This window comes from Alexandromys fortis, unplaced genomic scaffold (assembly GCF_014885135.2).
Source record: "Alexandromys fortis isolate MF-2015 unplaced genomic scaffold, M_Fortis_MF-2015_v1.1 scaffold_18, whole genome shotgun sequence".
Classification (NCBI taxonomy): domain Eukaryota; kingdom Metazoa; phylum Chordata; class Mammalia; order Rodentia; family Cricetidae; genus Alexandromys; species Alexandromys fortis.
The window spans coordinates 15,488,753-15,511,863 of NW_026067897.1; the positions used below are offsets into that span (position 1 = coordinate 15,488,753).

Consider the following 23,111-nt stretch of genomic DNA (forward strand, 5'->3'; position numbering starts at 1 on the left):
GAAGGATTGTGAACTTGAGGTCTGCGTGAGCTACACAGTGAGATCCTGTATCACACAGAACAACACCCTAAAAGGAGTGGGCACTGGAATTGAAGGCTGGAAACCCAGCTCAGAGATGGAGCCTCTGCTTGCCCCTTGTGTGCAACGCCCTGGGGTTGTGCCCAGGCCATAACAACCCCTCCCCTCCAAACAAAACAGACGTTTATTAAATGTGATCACAGAGCAAATACTTTTTATTAAGTTATTTTAAAGACTGGTTTGTGATGGGAAAAGCTTATCAAGGAAAGCATGCTTCTTACATAAAGAACAGTTAAGCAGCGCAGAAATTTATATGGTAGAAGTCAGCTGTCCCCATTCCTTCCATCACTCCCACCAAACAGATGCTGTTGTTAACTGACAGCCTCCTGACTTCATTTCTGAACCTGGGTGACCTTAACCAATGTCTCTGTCTTAGTTTCATGTATACATGCATATACAGAAACCCTTTTCTATCATCACTGTTCTCACTGGGCTGTTACCCGCCCTCCTCTTGTGGACCCTTTGCTGTCGCTGCTTGCAGCTACAGCGCTTCCTGCTGTGGCGTAAATACTTCTGTCCCACATGCCTATGTTTATGACAGATTTTTGTGTATTCCAACAAATCCAGAGGTAATAAACAGTTTTAACCATTGGTAATTATGTTATCAAAAACTCAAGTGTGTTCTGTTTTTTGAGCTAGCAGTATTTCTGTCTCTCTGAAGAAAAGCTTGAAAATGTCTGTATAACCATAGAAGGCCCAAGGAAGCACATCTTAAAGGAATAGCATTTCTTTTTCTACTTATGAAAATATTAAATAACCCTTAGGAAAATTCAGCAAAGACAGCGAGCATAAAGAAGCACCACCCTGAGATCCAGCTGCCTGAAGACGGTTATTTTAATTTTTTAATTGTTGCTGAGTATATTCTCACCATTATCCTTCACATGCATAACTTTACACCCTGCTCCTGAATATAGTCATCACACTTTTTAAGTTCTGAATGCGTTTCCTTTTTTGGAGCTGTATTGCAAACGGCGCCTGAATATTTTGTATTTATCTGCGCACTAGTGTTTCTGTAGAACAGTCCTGGAAGTGGATTGGGGAATTAAGTGTTTTAGCCTAAAGTAATGTAATCTGGGAGCTTCATGTTTACTGGATAGAAATAGCATGCTTTTCTTTAGGTTGAAATTTCTCTTAGAAAATCTGAAATGTGCAGTTTCTTTTTCTTAGTGACACAGATTCCTTGTTAGTACAGACACAGCTTCTTAGACTTAATCTGGAGATGTAGACCCTTTGTAGTTCTGCTTGCCGAGGGCAGCTGTTTCTAACTCCTCATGTTCAAATGCCATTCGAGATAGGAGCTTGCTCTGTTTTTAGACAGCTATTGGTTGCTGGAAATTTTTATTCTTATATCAAACAGAAATATGTTGCTTCATCATTTCCACAATTGTTTCTGCACCGGGACCGCAGACGATGAAGCTGCTTGCCTGTTCCCAGATGACTGTTCCTCCTCTGTCCTGATTTTTTTGTTAATCACCTTGACAGGCTAGAGTTAGCTGGGATGATTAACCTGAACTGAGAAAATGCTTCCATCAGATTGCCTCTAGACAAAGGCTGTAGACATTTCATTGATGATGTGGAGGGCGCAGCCTACCGTGAGTATAGCCACCCTGGGCAGGTGGTTCCGGGGTATATAAGAAAGCAAACTGAGCATGAAGTACTTCTTCATGGCTTCTGCTTCAGTTCCTGCCTGGAGGTCCTGTCCCAATTTCTTTCGGCGATGAACTGTGATAGGGAAGTGTAAGCCATAAACCCTTTCGTCCCCAAACTGCTTTTAGTCATGGTGTTCTATCGAAGCAATAGAAACTTCAACTAAGACAGCCATTATCTGAGAAGAGCTATCAAATGTTGATATTTTCTACTTTGTAGCCAGAGAGTTCACCCATCTAGCTACGTCTGTATCATATTACAGAGAGTTCACCCATCTAGCTACGGCTGTATCATATTATAGTTTTCTTTTGCTGTCTTAGCCTGTATTAAAGCTCATGTTGGTGCTGAGTTACATTTTTATAAGCAGAATTTATAAATTGACTGCTGAATTTAGGTGCTCTCTCCCCCCTCCCTGTTTTGTACATTGGGATTTTGGACCTGAAAACACAGCTTTGCATTTCTTTTCATTAAATGAAATCTTCCTTAAATTAACACATTGTCCTAGCTGTGGGTTATGTTAGGCCCCGTAGGTTGGCAGGTCTCTGTCCTGCTATTCCCAGGTTTGTGTAAGCTGTGGGTTTGATTAGGACTTTCTCAGAGCTTTGTAAACTTTTCCACTCATGAGCCCTTTTTCCTGAGAAAATTTTATGTGACCTTAGCTCTTGTAGTTTATAGGTTTATAATCAATCATTTAGTGTTAATAAATTCTAAGTATATTTAAATTTTATTTTAGATGTATGGATGTTTTGCCTGCGTGTCCTATATCTGTGCACAGCATGTGTGTAGTGCCTGTGGAGGCAGAAGAGGATGTCAGATCCCCTCGGACCGGAGTTACAGATGGTTCTGTGTTACCATGTGGGCACTGGGATTGAACCGAAGTCCTCTGCAATAGCAGTCAGTGCTCTTAACCACTGAGCCAACTCTCTAACCCCATAAATATATCTTAAGACAGTTCTTTGCTGTATATATACCTTAGTCATTTATTAAAGATAAAATCAAATTTTTGTACTAATGAGATGAGTGTGTTTATTTTATTTTTTACGTAGAGATTTAAATCTTGGTCAGATGTTTAACTTCAGGCACAGCATCTTCGGTGTTTTTAAGAGTTGATATTCCGATTTTATGAGCAGTGCTGAGTGTCGCTTGGCTTAAGTACACAGTGCAAATGCCAAGGCTGTTTTTCAGGACTGTTTCAAAAACTGCTGGACAGTCTGGCATAGACTCAAGCCCAAATCACCCAAATTTATTTATTTATCTTGTTTTTAGAAATTGGTCAACAACTCTAAGTTTTAAAAATAAAAGTCCTAACAGTGCACTCCACAGATAGAATGGTCCGATAGCTATATGCTGTGGAATGATGGCTAGAAAATACTTAAAAAGTTGCTCTTTTTCCCTAGCTAAAAGAAGCTTTGTGGGAGGGTAGTGAGCGCAAGTGTGCACTTTGGCTTAGTGAGGTCACATGACTTACTGAAGGCAATACCTCAGGCTTGTCTGGATCAGATTTTGGATTACGTTTCCATGGTTGCGTGTTCAGAGCCTGTGCTGTCAACAGATTTCTCACGGTCATTTCTGGATCACAGCCCGCAGCTTTAGAAGCTGGGTTCTAGGTTTGCCGTGGACTGATGGCCGCTGTGTGCAGTGGGGCTGGCGTCTGTCCCTTCCTAAGGGTCACTCTCTGTATGCTTTCATTTTCTAGCACCACTTCTTACCCTGTGCTTACAAAAGCAGATTGCTAGGGATGGCTCGGCAGCTAAGGACATTGGCTGCACTCCCAGAGGACCTGGGTTTGACCACCCACATGACAGCTCATAGCTGTCTCTAACTCCAGTCCCCGGGGAAGGGCACCAGGCATGCATATGGTACACAGACATACATAGAGGCCAAATACCCATACTCACAAAATAAAACTTGAGGGGGGGGAGATGAAACCAAACAAACCAATTTTAGATTAGAGAGAAGGCTCAGCAGTTGGGAATGTTTACTGCTCTTCCAGAGAAGGTACTCTTCTCAGTACTTAGCTCACAATCACCTGTAACTCCAGCTTCGGGGGATTTGAAACCCCTTCTGATCTCCAAGGGCTCCTGCACACCTGTTGTCCACAAAACCTATATAGGCTCGCGCATGCATGCGTGCGTGTGTGCGTGTGTGTGCGACTTCTAATTCAACTTCAGACTGTAGACAAGTCCTTTCTCTGGTGGAACACTCATCAAGAATGTGTGAGGGCCTCATTTCAAATCCCAGCGTGGCAAACGGCAACCCTCCCTCTCCCCAGAATTTCAGCATATGGCAGGAAGAGGCAGGAGGATCAGGAGTTCAAGGTCATCCTCTGCCTCATAGCAAGTTCCAGGCTATGTGAGACCCTGTGTCAAAAAGAAAAAAACAAGAACAAGAAAGAAAAGGAAAAATGTCTTCTGTTCATTAACCATCAGCTGCCTAGCACATTTCTTCCCTTACCATGTTGTAGTTTATTATATATGTTTTCTGTCTCATTTTTAACTTAATACTGTATTGGAAATGTAAAACTGTGAGACCTTTTTTTTGAAAACAGTACTCATTTAAGTCTGGGGAATGACTCAGCTGGAAAAGTATGCAAGCTTGAGGACCTGAGTTGGGATCCCTGGCACCCATGTAAGAAGAGGGGCGCGCCAGTGCATTCCTGTAGCTCCACCAAGGCAGTCAGAGGAGAGCGGGCACTGATTGTCCCGTCTGTGAGCAGTCACTGGGAGAGCCCGCTGTACAGGAAAGATCCCTGACCCTCACAGGTGCTGCGTATATGCACCACACCCACAGTCCCGCCATACCCTGTTGAACAAGCTGTATTTGTGAATCACCCGTGGTTAATCATTTCTCCATGTCTTTTAGGCCATCACGTCTCAGTTCTGAGGAATTTATGTCAAGCTTTTTCAGATTCTGTCGTTACTTTGTAAGGATTAGTTCCAGGTCCAAATTCATGTCCAAGTCTCTGCATGTTTTAAAAACTGGGTTTTTACTTTAAAACCCCCTCTCCCCTGGTTCAAGCCATACTTGAATTTTACTTTCACAAACTCTTGTTCTTGGTGCTCAGATTGCTCTTTGCAAGTGTTCGCTTGAACACTGTTACTTTACAGATTGGCAGCTGTGATGCAGATTTAGTGATGGTATTCAGCTGTAGGGTAGAGGAATGGAGGAGGGGACCTGACTAGTTTTGTTTTAAACTTTTACTGTTTCTTCTTATAATATTTTTTCTGATACCCTTTTTAACTGGAGTATATAATTCTAGGTTAGGGTTGAAATATCTGTCACTTGGATTATCAGCAGGCTCATACTTCATCTAATTCTTTCAGTTTTAAAAATGACTCTCATACTAACTTTTTATAGGTTAAAATGGGTCTTTTTACCTGTTTTTTTTTTTTTTTACTTTCCCCAGCCATTAATCAACAAAAACTTGTAGGAATTCTACAAGACTAGTTTTAATTTAAATCTGCTTACATATTAACTATTATATCTTTTTAAAAATGTTAAGTGGAGGGCTGGAGAGATGGCTCAGTGGTTAAGAGCACTGGCTGCTCTTCCAGAGGTCCTGAGTTCAATTCCCAGCAACCACATGGTGGCTGACAACCATCTGTAATGAGGTTCGGCACCCTCCTCTGGTGTGCGGGCATACATGGAGGCAGAATGTTGTATACATAATAAATAAATAAATCTTTAAAAAAAATGTTAAGTGGATTTTGAACTTTAGCATGTATGTCTTAAAACAATGTACTTTATTAATTATTTAAGTATCACTGCCTGAGTTTTAAATGCCTGTCTAAACATATCTAAATAGAGAGGGAGGCCCAGGCATACCACACACAGCCCCAGTCTGTGTGGTGTTCAGCGTGCTTAGACTCTGCAGATGTTGTAGGACACGTGCCTTTTGCTGTATGTATTTTATACCTGTGTCTTACTTCATTTATTTAAGATCTGGACGTTGGTGGTTGGCTATGTGCTGATGGTTTCATTCAAGTGGAATGCGAACACTGAACGCTACTTGAGAGCAGTTTCGATTCCTGTCTGGATGGTACTGCTTTTTCATATAGGTGGGTCCTTTCTAATTCTTCTTTTTCATATAGGTGGGTCCTTTCTGATTCTTCTCTGTGAACAGTCGTCCTGTAACTGTAGTTTAAGGTCAGCAGAGGCTGACCAGTGAAAGTGAGTTCTGTGTAGTGTTTTATGTTGCATTTAAAAATTCTTTAACATAGTCTATAGAAAATGTTGAGCTTTGAGTGTTCTCTAATCTTCAGTGAAGATTCTTTGTTGATCTTTAAGTTCCTTATGCATTCTTTTAGTAAGTCCTTGAAGGGTGAGTGTGCCTCAAACTGCAGCCATAGTGACCTTCTAGCTCATTCTGCTTGTGGCAGACTTGAGGAGGAGATAGATAAGCCCCCCAAGGATGATAAGAGTCTTGTTGAAGGACTGGAGATTTTTAGTCTGGCTAAGAGAAAGGACCTGGGACAGGAATGGGGGAGGACATTGGGCAAGAAGACTGCATGAAATAGGAAAACCACTTCCTAAGAGTCGAAGGAATGTCCATCCTGTGAAAGAAAGAGTGACTTAAGCAGGCCCTGATCATGAAGGGGAGATGCCAGAACTTCAGGAAGCATCAGAAAGACAGTTCCATGTCAGGCCTGCTCAGAGTCATGGGTTTCCTGTCCTGAGGAGCAGCTCACTCTTAGCTGGGTGGCGCTGGCGATAGTGGTGGTATTGGTGCTGCTGCTCTTGAATGGCTTTTCAGCATGATGTACAGAATTGGGCAAGACATATTTCTAAGCCTGAGTTCTTTATAATTTAAAAACAAATTAATTGAGCAACCTAGAGAAGCAGGTAGCTCAAAGTACCTTTTAGAATGAACCTTCTTTGTAAGTTGCTCCTCCTTCCCCCCAAGAAAGCAACAGCTAAGCCCAGCTGACTGCTGAGGCTCTGATTTTAGGAGGGCAGTACTCTATAGAATTGTTGAGTTGGCACCATTAGGTTTATCTGCAGGATGTAACTCAGGGTGAGTTTGCAGAAGGCAGAGGAGGGAGTCCCATGTGAACTCAGAGAAGGCAGGTGCTTGGGGATTAACTGTATACTGTGGGAGCTTTGGCTGTAGCCTTTGGGTTTGTTGGGCCCTTTCTTGAGACTGAGTTCAAATCTAGTGCCATTTTCAGAAAATTAGGCTGGCTCCCCGGCTTCAGGATCAGTGCCTGACTCTGTTTGTTCTAGTATCAGGTGCTCCATAGGTTGAACTTGATTTTGGGGTGACCTGAAACCTGTGAGGGGTGTGTGGGTGTCTGTAATGGGTTGGGGATTGACTCTTTTTTTTTAAATATTTATTTATTTATTATATATACAGTGTTCTGTCTGTGTGTATGTCTGCAGGCCAGAAATGGGCACCAAACCTTATTACAGATGGTTGTGAGCCACCATGTGGTTGCCGGGAATTGAACTCAGGACCTTTGGAAGAGCAGACAATGCTCTTAACCACTGAGCCATCTCTCCAGCCCGGGGATTGACTCTTAAGAGTAGGCTGGCACCTGCCTTGATGTTTAAGAGAAAGAAAGGAACTGTCCTTGAGTTGGGGTTTACCTGCAAGTGTCCTTTACAAAGCATTTTCCCCGTGAAATGGTTTCTTAATTAGCATGAATATCAAAATGCTCTGTTAACTAAGAATGCTAATTCTTAATGATTTTCAGCATCACTGGCTGGCTCATGGAGAATCCCAGTATTCCTGGTTATTGTCTTCCTGATGTCTGTGGGCACCCTTTATGAAAAACAGAACGAGAAGGAGGCTGCTGGTAAGAAACAATCTACTATGAGTACATGGTTAATATTTTGAGAAGATAACTGTCTGAATCGCTGTGATAAACACCATGAGCAAAAGCAACTTGAGGAGGAAAAGATTTATTTCCTCTTACAACTCTCAGGTCAAAGGTCACACTTCGTCCCAGAGAAGTCAGGATAGGAACTCAAGGCAGGCGCTGATGCAGAGGCCACAGTGAGCTGGCTTGCTCTCCATGACTTCTCAGCCTGCTTTCTCATACAGCACCTAGGACCACCTGCCCAGGCATGGTACCACCCACAGCGAGCTGGGCCCTCCCACACCAGTCATCAATCAAGAAAACGCACCACAGACCAGTCTGATGGGGGAATTTTCTCAAGTTCTGTCTTCCCAAATGATTCTTCTTTATGTCAAGTTGGCATAAAACTAACCAGCATGATAACTTACAAAGAAAAAAAAGCCAAGGTGAAATCTCCTTGAATGTATTTAAAAACCTGAAGTAGTTTTTAAATAGAAAATCAAATTATCTAAAATTTTATGTTTTTTAGGTCATGATCCTATTTTTGTATCTTTTATTATAGTTAATATAAATAAATAAATAGCCATCAACTATTATAAAATGGCATTTAGTACTTGCCCAGTGCTGACTGTATTCCCATCATCCCTATCTAGTTTTGCAGTATTTATCACTCTGAAAGGAAACCCTGTGCATGGGTTCCAGCATACAGATAGAGCACACTCTGTTTACCTGTTACCCTTCCTGTACATAGATTCCAGCATACAGACAGAACACACGCTGTTTGCCTGTTACCCTTTCACAGATATTTGGGTCACTTTCACCTTTTGGATATTATGAATATCAGTGCTTCTATGAAGCATTTGTGTATAAGAAACTGTTTATTCTTCTAAAGAATTTGAGTCTCTTAATATGCTTAAATCAATACGTAAAAATATAGTGTACATATTATGAGGTGTCATATAATTTTGTGATGTATGTATGTCATTTGGATTTTGGTCAGTCACCTTAGAGCAGGATTCCTGGGTAATGGTGATTCTATGTTTAACTATTTCAGGAACTGTGAGACTACTTCCAGGGTAACTCAGCAGTTAACATTCTTCTACCCCCGATAACATTTCCTGATTACTCTGGATAGCACCAGTCCAGTGTGTAATGGCTTCTTACAGTGATTTTTGATTTGGGTTTTCTAATGACTGGTGGTGTGAGCATCTTTTTATGCATCTGCTAGTCATGGGGAGATGTCTGTTTGTACTCTTTGGCCTTTTAAAAATTAGGTTGTCTTTTGTTCTTTAAATATCTTGGATACTGAGCAGATACACACTCTGTAAATATTCTATTAGTTATCTGAGTTTTTGGTAACTTCCTTTTAATTTAGTGTTTTAGAATTTTTTATTTTTAGATATTTATATCTGTGTATGGGTTTGTGCATCTGAGTGCGGTGCTCAGAGAGGCCAGAAGAGGGCATCAGATCCTCCAGAGCTGGAGTTACAGGTGGTTATGAGTACCCTGATGTAGGTGCCGGGAACTGAACTTGGGTCCTAGAAGAGGATCCAAGTTCTTAATACATGTTCTTAATTGCAAAGTCATCTCTCCAGATACTTTCTATATATTCTCTCTCTCTCTCTCTCTCTCTCTCCCTCCCTCCCTCCCTCCCTCCCTCCCTCCCTCCCTCCCTCCTCCCCTCCCTCCCTTCCTCCCTCCTTCCCTTTCTCTCTCTTTCAAGACAGGATTTCTCTGTGGTACAGTCCTGACTGTCCTGGAGCTCACTCTATAGACCAGGCTGACCTCGAACTCACAGAGAGCCACCTGCCTTTGCCTCCTGAGTACTGGGATTAAAGGTGTGTGCCATCACTGCCTGGCCAATTTTTATTTTTAAAGCCCAGTCTTTGTATTTTTCTTTTGTGCTGTTGTCATATCTAACAAACTTGGCTGTATCCAAGGCCATAAGTATTTACCCCTTGTTTTCCTTTTGGAATTTTATATTTTGTCTCTTTTTTTTTACACAGTCATTTATTTATTTTTTTAATATTTATTTATCTATTTATTTATTTATTTATTTATTTATTTATTTATTTATTTATTTAAGATTTCTGTCTCTTCCCTACCGCCGCCTCCCCTTTCCCTCCCCCTCCCCCAATCAAGTCCCCCTCCCTCGTCAGCCCAAAGAACAATCAGGGTTCCCTGCCCTGTGGGAAGTCCAAGGACCACCCACCTCCATCCAGGTCTAGTAAGGTGAGCATCCAAACTGCCTAGGCTCCCACAAAACCAATAGGTGCAGTAGGATCAAAAACCCATTGCCATTGTTCTTGAGGTCTCAGTAGTCCTCATTGTCCGCTATGTTCAGCGAGACCGGTTTTAACCCAGGCTTTTTCAGACCCAGGCCAGCTGGCCTTGTCATTGATCAGGTTTCAGTTGCTTTTTGGATGTAACATGAAGTAAGTCCACCCTCTCTTTGCATGTTTGACATCTAGTTTCTCCCAGCACAAGTTGCTGAAGTTTTTTCTTTTTTTGAGTGGTCTTGGTAGCCGTGTGAAGAATCATTTGAACCTGGTTTATGCCTATACTTTTGTTCTTCCTTGACTTTACTGTTTGTCCTTATGCCAATGTTTTGGTGAAGTAGGAATATAAGTTCTCTAGCTTTCTCTTTTTTTCATGCTGTTTTGGTGGTTTTGGTTTCCTTCATTACCATGTGAGTTTTAGGATCATTTCTTTTTTTCTATTTTCAAATAATAGTCTTCTGGAATTTTGATAAGATTGTTGAATTCATCAGTAAATTGGGGAACATTGTATTTTTTTCTCTCTTTCACACACAAACACACATACACACACACGTTTTAGTAATCAACCTCCCAGTTCATGAGCCTGGAATGCAGCTCCATGTATTTATTCTTTAATATCTTTCTTTAATAACCAATGGTAATAAAAGATATTCATAGCATACAGAGGAGAATCCCACATCAATTAGGCTTCTGGATTTTATTGGAATTCAAGCCTACATTTGTTTGGTTCCTGGGCCCAGAAACTGAGTTTATTTCAACAGTTCACTTTAAACTCAGGAGCTCGACTCTTGGGACTTGGGAACTCTTGGGTGGTATCCTGGAACACTAATGTAGGAGGAAAACGTGTTCTCTCACTGAATAAGAACTTTTTAGGGTTCTTTTCAATTTTATTTTCATTGTTTTATATGTGTGTGTGTGTGTGTGTGTTTGTGTATGTGTGTGTGTTTTGCCAGCATGTTTATCTGTGCACCATGTGCATGCAGTGCCCAAGGACCAGAAGAGGGGTCAGATCCCCCAAACTGTAGTTATAGATGGAGCCATAATGTGAGTACTGGGAATTGAACCCAGGTCTTTGGAAGAGCAGCTAGTACTTTTAATCACTGAACCATTATTTCAGCTTTCTGAGGTACTTTTGAATGGACTGTCTTTAGAAATCCACAAATAACAACAGAATAAACTACAAATCTCACACAATCCAAATAAACAAACTAAAATGATGTTGCCTCCCTCTGTTGCTGAAGATGTTGCATTTCAGGGGTTGAGGCACCTCCAGTCACACAGTGGAGCTGTGGTTTCAGCCAAGGTCCTTGACCCTCAGCCCCATGCTCTTTTCCTTGCCTTGTCAGGCATTAGTCATAGTGAACGTGTCAGCAGCTGGCCTTGCCCCAGCTGTAGTCGTCATTACCTTTCTTCTTCCACTTTAGCCTGGCTGACTCATCCTAAGTCCATCACTTCTGCCCACTGCCCACTGTTTCACGTGGTGGAAACCTGCAGCCTTAGCCTTGCTGCTCCTTTCATTAGACTGCTTCTTGGTCTTTGCACAGGCTGGGTGATGATAATGAGATAACAATAAGGGTAAAAAGTTTGCTACAAAGTGCTAACATCTGGTGTCCCACCTTCTCATCACAATATCTCATGACAATTCTTAATACTACTGGTCCTTGCTCCATGGCACCTCTTCAGTAGTATTACAGTGACAGTTACATTTCAGTATGAACTAACACCACCCCTAACAGGAAAAGAGTGTCACTGTGTTCCCTTGGTTTGTAGAGACATGAGAATGCTGGCATTATTCTTTCTAAAGCAGGAGGCCCTGGCGGTGTGTAAACATGACATCCTATCTTTTGAAGCAATCCGGTGAGACTGATATCATATTGTATATGCCTGATACTTGGATTCAGGGATTTGTTCTGAATATGAGAGATGGCTTTAAAGTAAGAAAAGCCAGGACTGGAAGGTGGCTTAGCGGTTGAGAGCATACACTGCTTTTTCAGAGTACCAGAGTTTAGCTCCCAGCACCCACATTAGGTGACTCACAACTGGCTATAACTCCGACTAGGCTCCATGGGATCCAATGTCTTCTGGCCTCTGTGGGAATCTGCATTCATATGTATATTCTCTCTCTCTCCCTCTCTTTCTCTCTCTCTCGGTCTCTCTCTCTCTTTCTCTCACACACACACAAAACCAGATTTGAACGAATAAAAAAGGGGGGCTGGAGAGATGACTCTGCAGGTAAGAGCCCTGACTCCTCTCCCAGAGGACCTGAGTTCTATTCCCAGCACCCACTTGGCAGCTCAGAACCACCTGTAGTTCTGGTTCCAGAGGATCTGACACCTCTTCTGGCCTCTGGGCACTGGCATTGCATGTATGTGATACAAAGACATACAGTTAGGCATAATTCCCATGAACATAAACTAAAAATAAAATGAAAGAAAAATGATAAAAAGTAGGAAAAACAGCCTTCTGCTGTGTCGCTAATATCAAGATGCTTGGTGTTGAGCAGCAGTGTGGATCACCTGGCCACTGCTCTGCTCTGACCCGGGAGTCGCTTCAGTCTTGGGAGAGTATATGCTGTGAATGAGCAAGCTTGGCCAGTGAAGCCCAGATAGAAAAGAGGAGAGGAGCAAAACCAGCTTCTCACTGCTTATCCCCTGACCTCCAGTTACAGCTCTGTCAGCTTCGTAGGCCTAGAGGAGCCTAGCCACTGCTCATGCCGGGGCCCTGTGCGCTAGAAGCTCTTGAGAGGAGGGTGTGTCCTGTGTCCCCTGTTAGTTAGGGAAATAGAAGTCTTCTTTTTTTTTTTTTTTTTTTTGGTTTTTCGAGACAGGGTTTCTCTGTGGTTTTGGAGCCTGTCCTGGAACTAGCTCTGTAGACCAGGCTGGTCTCGAACTCACAGAGATCCGCCTGCCTCTGCCTCCTGAGTGCTGGGATTACAGGCGTGCGCCACCACCGCCCGGCCTAATAGAAGTCTTCTTACAGGTCACTACAGGTAGCAGGCGGCCATGTGTGCAGTCCTCGTGCCAGCAGCAGGCAGTTCTGGTTTCTCACTGCGGCTGCGCTTGGAGAACAGAGCAGAACAATATACTTATTTATACTTGTATCAACTTGTGTTTTCTTATTAACATTGAGAAATCAATTTGCTCTTCGTGGACTTTGTTGTGTCAATAGATTTTAATCTAATTTCATGTTTGGTTCCTTTGTTTCAGAGTCTGAGTTTCTGTCTTGTCACTGGTCGCCTTTGGACCTGTGTAGCTGTCCCCATACTGGCCCTGACCCTAGGTAGATTGATACTTGAAACCTTGAGTATGCTTCCCCATCCCCACCCCAGACCTTGAGCCCAAGGTTATGAATCCTTGTTTATATGACTATTTTTATATCTAGTACCATGACCTTGCCTAGAATCTCATTCTTGGCATTCATCTGTCCAGACCTTGGGGTTTTGAAGTACAGAAACATCGCACATAGATAGAACTCACTGAAGTGTGTATCTGTTTGATAGAGAAGTTACCAGGTCTTGGGTCCGTAATTTTCAAGTGCCTTTTGTTGGTTTTCACTGTGTGGTAATCACTTTGTGTGACCCAGAACGTGACTGCATAGATTTCATCGGGTGTTCACTGTGTATTTTATTGACAGTAGCAAATCGAATAGTCTTTTTACACTGTAGTTTAGTTTCCAGATTCAAATGTCTATGGTGTGCAGAATGTAACTTAACTCTGAAAGAAGATATGAACGTGTCTGCTGGGGAGACTATGACTTAGGGCATAGCTGTACTAGTAAGTAAAGGGATGGAGGCTGCAGAGGTCCTCTGGGTGTACTGGAGACATTAGTGGCTTATGCTGACAGTGTGTGCTGTCAGTGACAGTACTTTGTTGTTGGTGATGGCTCAGATGTGCTCAGTACCTCCCAGGAAGCATTCAGAGCTCTTTATCTTTCCACTCAGTCACATACAAAATAGGAACTGGCTTCACCTGTGAGGATACTGGGCTTGCTGGCAGGGATTCTCCCACCACTGTCCCCATGGTAAGAACTGGGATTCAGGCCTAGGTGTTTCTGCTTCCTCACCTGCCTCCCCAGCCTTGGAATTATCCTTCCTCCACGTATAGAAACTCTGTAGCTTTCCACTCTCTGAATTGGAAGTTTCATCTTCCAGTTACTTGCCCACTTCTCTCATAGACTTGTGTTCTGGCCTTCTTGACTGCTTGAAGCCCTTCAAAGAGGATGCTGCTTTGCTATTTTGTCTAGGAACTTGTAGCTAGTATTACTAGTTAAGCTCCAGTCTCTCCTTTCCCCAAGATAGACTTGTTCTGTTCCTTTATGTGGCTGCTGTTGTTTAAGTGAGTTAGAGAATAGAATGATCTAGTATCCTGGAGAGAGAACTCCTTTAGAAACTGTCTCCTGAGCTCCCAGCATGGATTAGGTTTCCATAATTTTAGTTAGTTTGTTTTTCGAGACAGGGTTTCTCTGTGCAACCGTGGCTGTTCTGGAATTCACTTTGTAAACCATGCTGGTCCACCTGCCTCTGCCTCCCGAGTGCTGGGATTAAAGGCCTGCGTCCCCACCGCCAGGTTTACGTTTCCATCCTTTGTGCTGCTCAAATGTTCTACACTATTTGACGTTAGTTATTAACATATTGATTGTAACTTCTAGTTTCAGCATTACAGTGGATGCGAGTTAAGGGTGTTGTCTCCTATGTTAGCATATAGCCTAGTCTCTTCTTAGATGAGTAAATTTGAAAGTCACCATGGAAGCTGTTTTTTTAGGGTGTCTCAAGTGAACCTCCTCTTATTTAATTGCATATGTAGAAATTGCTTGTTGAGGACTACTGACTGTTGCTTACTTCAGAGGAGAGAGCGCTGTCTTATATTGTATTTTGACTGGAAATTGTCCCACCTATCTTTCCCCCTCCCCCTGCTTTACTGTCAGGGTTATTAGGTGTCCCCACACTGTGATTTTTTTGGGAGGTTTTCCTGAGATCTCTACTGTAGTCAGTTTATGAAACTTTTATCTCCAAGTCTTAGTAAAACGCCAGTTTCCAGAATCTTCACTCTGGCCTCTTACAGTTCCCCGTGAGATAACCTGGAGAGGAGGGCACCTTCGGCTGTGATCTGTGAGTTTATCACTGCATGCGGTCCCCTGAATGCAGCCACTCCATACCCGCTGCAGACTGTTTCTAGGTTTCCTCTCATCCATCCCCCAGAAAAGCGAGAGTGAACTTAGTACATCTCAGAATTGGTCGCTTACTTAAGGGCAGGAGGCCACTGTGTGGGTCCTGAGAGGGCAGGGGAAGGGTCTTGTGCTGAGGATGCTTACATGGCTCGCGCCACCGCTGCTGTCTTGACTGGAGTATTGCACTCCAGTTTTGAAGATGTTGCTGTTGTAGAAACTTCTAGAGCTACACATGAGTCTATATACTCTACTCCATTTCAGAAGATGGAGGTGGGGATTACCACCCTGCTCACGATTCCAGTGCTCTTCTATTCTTTGGGTAGAGTAAAACTCTCAGTATGATCTCTGTGCCTAATATCATTTGGTGTACTGGCTATAGCTTTTTAATCGGTCGTCTGTCCCTCTAGCCGTCTGTGTCCTCAATATACTGACATTTTTTGTTACTGTTCTCATGTCAGCTTCTTTCCAGAGCCGTCCTGACAGGTTCCTTCTAGCCCGCGGTTGCTCTTGGCATTCGTCTGGTTAGTTCCCTTTCCTTGCTTACAATAGCAATTATAGTTTCATTTTTAAAGAGAACGTTTTCCTTGGGGTTTGAGGAATGGCTTAGAGGCTAAGAGCGCTGGCTGCTCTTACAGAGGACCTAAGTTCAGTTCCCAGCATCCACATGGTGGCTCATAAACATCTGTCACTCCAGTTCCAGGGTTCTGACACCTTTTTTTGGCCTTTGTGGGCATTGTACACATGCGGTATATAGACATACATTGTAGGGAAACACCCAAACACAATAAAAAAAATAAATACAAATGTAAAGAGCAAACCCTTCCCTGATTTTCCAGATTATTGCAGGTTTCTTGTCTTAAGAGCTAATAAAACACCTGCACCATGTGTAGCGGTCATAATTTGTCGCTTGTTCTTTATGTGGTTCTTTAATGCAGGTATGTCTCTTCACTAGACTTGGGAATTGTCTGTCTGTCTTTATCCCCAACACATGGTACTCGTAAACAATGAGTACATGTCAGACGTAAAGGGACCTCCTTCCTCCCGCAGTTGATGTTTGCCTTTGTATAGACTCGTTTGGTCTGTAAACGACTGCTGAAGGACTGAAGTCCCCTTATAGACACAGTTTATGTCTTCTTCCTAGACTGTGAGTGACAATTCTCTCTGAGTGCCTTAAAATAAACTCAGGCCGCAGGGACATTTATTGGAGGCTGTGCTAGGACATGGTTGAGCCGGGCAGCTCTGCATTTCAGTGACCACTTGCGACTCTGGCTTCTTATCTCAGGCAGATGGCAGTCTTTAATTTGTGGGTGTATGGGGTTAATTGGAGTTAATAATTCTTTAACTTACTGAAGAGTTGTTTTATTTTCCATGATTGGCAGACTTCTCTGTTGTCATGCTTTCTAAAAGTAAGGTCCTATCTGTGTGAGTGGCCATGGTTTGGTTAGAATGGCCAGTGTCCTTAAGTTGTAGAATCCACTGCAGCTGGTACGAATAGGGAGGGGTACTCATTCGCAACTGGAAATTACACTTTTTCTTTTTTTTTTTTTGGCAAAGCCAAACACCTATTCATGGCTTTGGCATAGATGGAAACAGTGTGGTTGGGGGAGGTTCTCAACAAATACAGAAGTGTTCTAGACAGAAGGCCATGCCTGCTGCTTGCCATTAACTTAGAAACCAGACTTTAGGAACTCAGGGACCTTTGCTGAGTTGCTGCAGAAAAGTCACTGGCCTGCAGAGTGTTTGTTGTGGGAGCTGTGTGGCTTTCAAATGAGAGTGTTTCATTCTGTTACCCATAGTGCACAGGTGTACTTGCTTGATGGAAACTGCTTTGCATATGGCACTTTGGCTGCAGCATATGACACTTAAGACATAGCTTCTAGCGTGTAAGAAAATATACTAGAACTTGGTGCTGTATGAGCCAGTCTACCCTGTCTGCATAGCCTGTTAAGTGACCAACCATCAAAGAGATGCCTCACTTGCCAGTAGATGCTTGATTTGAATCCAGTGCAAATGATACACTTTGGTATTATCCAGCAGGAATTTTATAGGGTGGATATGATAGGTTTAAAAGTAGATTCAGTCCATTTGATCTGAGGATTCGGTAGAGGTCAGAACTAGTGACTGACTGCTTCTCTGATCTTTTAGCATATCTGACATGGGGTTTTCTTATTAAAACCAATTAGAATTTGTGCTACACCAGGGGACCAAGTAATGTGTAGTGTAGTAATATGAGTGGCAGGGCTGCATCCCCGCCACCCGGCTAGCTTTACCTGAAATAATTACACGGAAACTGTATTCTTTTAAACACTGCCTGGCCCATTAGTTCCAGCCTCTTATTGGCTAGCTCTTACATATTGATCTAACCCATTTATAATAATCTGTTTAGCCCATGAGGTGGCTTACCAGGGAAGATCTTAACCTGTGGCTGTGTCGGGTGGGAGAATCATGGCGACTCCTTGGCTCAGCTTCTTTCTCCCAGCATTCTGTTCTGTCTACTCCGCCTACCTAATTTTGTGTCCTATCAGGGCCAAGCAGTTTTCTTTATTAATTAACTAATGAAACAACAGATAGAAAGATGACCCACCTCCATCATGTTTAGATTTCCCAATGGTGGATTTTGCCTCCTTTGTTGAAGTTTGTACTTTGTAGACTGTTTTTGCACAATATCCATCCATATATTTACATATTCATTTATGTTATGTCCTTACTGTGAACAGGAAATGTGGTTTGTCCCATATTGTATTAGCACCTAATAATACAAAATAGTACAAGCCAGTTTAACCCGGAAGCTGTCAGACTTGGTGTGCAAAGTTTTCCAGCAGAAATGTGCATTGAAATCATGTTGTAAAGTTATAAAAGCCTAGCATTTTGAATTTAGTTGTTTAGGTGAACTATCTGGCATACTTACCATCATTGGGCTCTCAAATGAAGAAGAAAGAATGTTCGGGGACTTGTAGGTGACAGTTTTGAAGTATTCTTTCTTGGTGAAGACCCACAGTGGCTGAGAAATCACTGTTTTAGTTTGTTGCTATTGAAAATAGTTTTGGTTTAAATTGGCAGGGGTTAGTTCCTGCCTTTTTTCATTTGTTTTAAGGATTTTTTTTTTAAAAAAATGTGTTTCTTCCTCCCCACCCCCACCCTTTACAGGGGCAGAATTACCAGGACAAGTGATCTCCATGGCAGCGTCTACTCTTGCAAACTTGGCCATCTCCATCACAGGGTATGAGTCAGGCAGTGAAGACCAGCCCTCCACTCAGCCCGCAGGTGACTGACGTCATGAAGTGCTCAGACTCATTCTAGAAAATGAGACAGAGGGAGGCAGTAGAGTGAAGAGCAGCCTGGCGGCACAGAGTGGACCTCAGGCTTGCTGGTGCTTCCCAGCTCTGCTCTCTTCCTGTTTTACAGTGTAACCCCCCTTGTTTGTTTGTTTGTTTTTGTTCTCTGGTTCTTTCCCTGGCCTTTTGAAAACATGCTTTTCTTATGTCTCACACTTACACTGCTCTTCGCTCAGTGTCCCGTTTACCGTACATATCTGTTGAAATAGGAGGCGGCGGGGCTGCGTCCCCAACACCCCGGCCGCTTGGCTAGCTCATGCCCGAAATAACAACACACAAACTGTATTCATTTAAGAAGAACTGCTTGGCCCATGAACTCTAGCCCTTACAGGCTAATTCTCGCACCTGGACTAGCCCATTTCTAATGATGTGTGTAAGCACCCCTAGGTGCGCTTACCAGGAAGATTCTAGCCTCCGTCCATCCTGGTGTCTCTGCTCCAGAGCAGAGCTGTCGAGTCTACCCAGGAGAGCTGAGCATGGCGTCTCTGCTCCAGAGAGCAGATCTCTCGAGGAAGCAGAGCAGAGTCTGACCTCACTTCCTCTTCCGCCCAGCATCCTATTCTGTTTACTCCTCCCACCAATGCTTTAACCTATCAGGGCCAAGCAGTTTCTTTATTGCTCAGCCAATGAAATCAACAGATTGATATGACACTCCCACATCACATATTTCCACCCCAACTCTGTGCTCTCCTTATCTAGGATTTTTTATTCTGTGCTCCTTTTCCAGCAGTCAGTTCTACCTTGTTTAGTTTTGTACTGTTTTTTATTTGTTTCCTTCACTTCCCAACTCCCCGTCTACAGTGGGGTGTTTTTCCTTTCCACATTTTATACATTCATTTTTTTTCTTTTTTACTTCCCTGGTATTCTTTTTCTTGTCTCACAGTAAGAGTACAATTTGAATGCCTTATATGATATCTATTTACTGGCTTCTCAGAGCAGGCCCTCTGGTTGTTCTGTAGGGCCTGGCTTCTGTTAGATCCCCCTGGTAGATTCATACCAGGTTTAGGGCTGTAATCATTCCACATTTTGACGGAGTTCAGAAGTGTGTAAGTCTGTCCCAGTTTGTGCTGAGATGCCTGTTAGTGCCAGGGGTAATTAGAGGTTAAGATTATTACAGCAAACTTTTTTTTTTTTTTTTTTTTTTTTTTTTTTTAGTGCATATGGTTAGTATATATGTGTGTAGTGAATGCATGTGTGTGTAGAAGCCAGAGTTCGAGGTTAGTATTTTCCTCAGTCACTCTTTTTAATTTTTGAGGTAAGGTCTTTCATGGCACCTGCAGCTTACCAATTTGACTTGGTTTGCTTGCCAACGAGCTCCAGAGATTTCCCTGTCCCTACTTTTCCAGTGTTGGGATTGCAGTCAAACATTGTAGCCCTTTTTCGTGGGTGTTGGGGATTCAAACCCAAGTGCTTAGGCTTATGTGCCAAACACTTTACCAGCTGAACAATCCTTCAGCTCCCCCAATATAGCAAGGTATTTTTGAAGAACTGACTAACTACATGTGTTAAGGAAGGTAGGATTTAAGAAAAAGCCAGTCAGAGTAGAACAAACACATACTGTTCCTATACATGTGAAACCATGTTTCCAAATCAGAGAAGGATGATACTTAGGTAATAGAGTTATTGCTCTTCACTTTTAGCCTTGACCAGTGAGCACAGACACATGCAGGCAAAACATCCATACAAATACAATAAAAATGAATCTCAAAAATATTTAATTCATATAGAGTAAAAGTTAGAACATTTGCTATCTCCCAGAAAATCTGATTTCCCTAGATCAAAACCCTGCTGATGGGACAGTTTCCACAGATTACTTTCAGTCAAAATCTTCTGTCTCTTGAACCCAGTGAGATCCTGCCAGTGCAGTATAATTTATATTGCTCTTGTCTCCATGTGTGACTTTATGTTTTTGTGTTTTTTAGAACCCACGGACAGGGGAGAGCCCACCCCAGCATTGTCTGCTCCTTCTTCATCCTCCTCCTGTTCCTCACCCTCTTCTCCTTCACCTACTTTGGGCAGACAGAGGCCTGAGATGGGGTCGTTTCTCAGAAAGAAGAAAACGAGTGACATTTACTTTGTGTCTCTTGTGTGGGCCATCATTGCTGTCCAGCTCTGGCTGAATCTGTGGATCGTGCAGCTGCTGCCGGTACCTGTTGGAGGTTGTTATTTGGTTAATGTTTTATCTTGTTGCCACAGGCTTTTTTTCCCTCCTTTTCTTGCCATGGGATTTTAATATTTGACATAATTTTATAGCCATCTTAAAATAGTTATATGCTTGTACTTAGGTCATGAGAAAAATATTTATTTTTATTTCGTGTATATGAGTGTTTGCCTGCCTATGTGTGCCTGTAGCGGCCCAAAAAAGGTATTAGATCCTCTGGAACTTGCGTTTCAGACACTTGTAAGCCACATGTGCCCATGTCCTCCGCAAGAGCCCTAGAGAATTCCAGGACAGCCAGGGATACATAGAGAGACCCTGTTTCAAAACCTGTGAAAACAAAGCAAAAAACCCAAAAACCTAAAGAGTTTTTGAACTGTTATGTCATTCTGACTCTTTGACTTTTCTCTTGCTGCAACACAACACAATGACCAAGGCAGCTTACAAAAGAGAACATTAGTTAGAGGCTCATCGTGGTTCCAGGGGGCTAGAGTCCATGGCCTGCATGGTGAGGAGCATGGCAGCGGGCGGGCAGAGACAGGCAGGCACACACAACACACAGTGTACAGTCTGGGAATGACATGGACTTTGGAAGTGTTAAAGCATACTGCTAATGTCTACTTCCTCCAATAAGGCCACACCTCTTAATCCTTCCCAAACAGTTCTGCTAACTGGGGATCAAACATTCAAATCTATAAGCCTATGGGATCCATTCTCATTCAAACCACCACACTGGCCCTGCAAATTACAAGGTTGGGCTTAAGAATATTGGTCCCAGGAGTTAGAGATGTTACAGTGGGAAGAGACAACTACATATGTCCACCATCACTAATGAGCAGCCTTCTGGCCTCTTCCTAGTTGGTGTTAACGGTTTGTTCATCTGCTGAATAGAGAGTTTGCACAGAGCAGCGTCATATGAGGAAACAGGAGCACAGTTGAAAAAGCAGTGGTACAAAGCCCCTGGGGGAGAGCAGCTGTAATAGCCAAGGACGTCAGTAAATGTCAGGACCCAGTGTTCCTTAGGAAAGGGGAAGCTATGAAGGCCATTGTAGTTCATGATGTTTGTAGGCTAGACAGTGGACCCTGACTGACCCTGGGATTCAGCTCCAAAAAGAAGCTGATGTTTAGCTAGTGGGGCTTACCTGAAAGTGTACCTGGTGTGGTGGTTTGAATATGAATGGCCTCCAAAGAGTCATGTGTTTGAATGCTTGACTCAAAGGAAGTGGCACTAAAGGAGGCCTTGTGGAAGTGGCGAGGCATTGTTGGAGGAAGTGGTGTCAGTGGGGGCAAGCTTTGAGGTCTCAGAAGCTCATGCCACATCTTGTTAGTCTCAGCCTCTTTCTGCGGCCTGTGGAACTCTAAGCTTCTTCTCCAGCACCATGCCTACAAACCACCATGCTTCCCGCCATGATGGTAATGAACGAAACCTCTGAAACTGTAAGCCATCCCCAATTAAATGGTTTCCTTTATAAGATTTGCCATGGTCATGCTATCTTCACAGCAGTAAAAACCCCAACTAAGACACTTGGCTAGTTCCTTCTGTTTGAAATACCTGTGATCCTCCTCTTTTCTTTCCTGCATGATCTTGTTTTAGTACTGGTTTTGCTATTTAGAATGAAAACTAAGGAGCTTTTTCATGTTCTGCTTTGAAATCCGTGTCCTTTGTGTTTGTTTCTTCTCTGTAGTCTGGATAATTAAAAAGCTGGTGATTCACTTCGGAGTGGTGGGCTTCCTGGAGAAACGCTGCCTCGTGTGGTGGCAAGTTGTCGAGTGCTTCCTGAAGGAGCGGCAGGAGGCGTTAGCACCATGGCCAATTATCGGGCTTGGAAAGTTCTTACTAAAAGTTGATAGCAAGGTATTGTGTGATTGGCTGCTTCAATGGATTTTATGTGTTCCATGGCTTGAAATGATCCATTTCATAACATGTTAATAATGTACTTCATATCTAATTCTCCATGAAACTTTAAAGCTTAGAATTATGGTTCTTATGAGATAGGGCACACTTAAATGAAATACAATTGTAGTTATTTTTCTTGTTAAAGGAGAGAGCATCTAGATTGACTTCTCTTGCTAAGGACCAGAGTGAAACCCAGAGAGAAGCGACTTGTTTAAGTCTAGGTAATGAGATGGTGGCTCAGAGCAGGGATATTTTGGAGTGATTCTTGTTTGTCAGATACTGTGCTGAGTTACAGGACAGCTTAACCAGTCCTGGACCCCCAGAAACAGAAGCTTGACTTACTGCCCCATTGGTAATTCCCGATAACTTAGTAGTTAAGCCCACACTCCACCTTTGGCTCCCACTTTGGTTATTTACTAGCCCTGTGACCTTGGACAGATGGCTACTTCTCTGTGCCTTGGTTTCATTGTTAACAAAATGGGTACGATAACACCTCATAATGTGGTTGTGTTTGCTGAGTTAATATAAGCAGGATCTTATGTGTCTGATGTATTCAGCTATGACCACAGTTTGTGTAGAGAAGCATCCCTGTGACACAGTGGGAGCACAGTGTGAGAATGCCCTTGGTTGCCCAGAGGCAGGAAAGGGGAGCTTTGGGGAAGTCGGCAGGCACTATAGGTAGAGGGACTGGCTGTGCAGAGGCTCTGCACAGGAGGGGCTGTGGCTGCACAGGTGCTACAGGAATGCTTGTGG

The 23,111-nt window shown here is 42.9% G+C and overlaps 1 protein-coding gene across 2 annotated transcripts in view; it reads left to right on the plus strand.

Moving 5' to 3' along the window:
• Positions 1 to 23,111, plus strand: part of Tmem245 (transmembrane protein 245) — a 75,162-nt gene that overhangs the window by 5,191 nt on the left and 46,860 nt on the right. For both annotated transcript variants that reach the window (XM_050164913.1, XM_050164923.1), the window contains exons 2-6: positions 5,666 to 5,783; positions 7,419 to 7,520; positions 18,116 to 18,232; positions 20,226 to 20,462; positions 22,147 to 22,316. In XM_050164913.1, the coding sequence (XP_050020870.1) occupies positions 5,666 to 5,783; positions 7,419 to 7,520; positions 18,116 to 18,232; positions 20,226 to 20,462; positions 22,147 to 22,316 (744 nt within the window). The remainder of the gene's footprint in view (positions 1 to 5,665; positions 5,784 to 7,418; positions 7,521 to 18,115; positions 18,233 to 20,225; positions 20,463 to 22,146; positions 22,317 to 23,111) is intronic.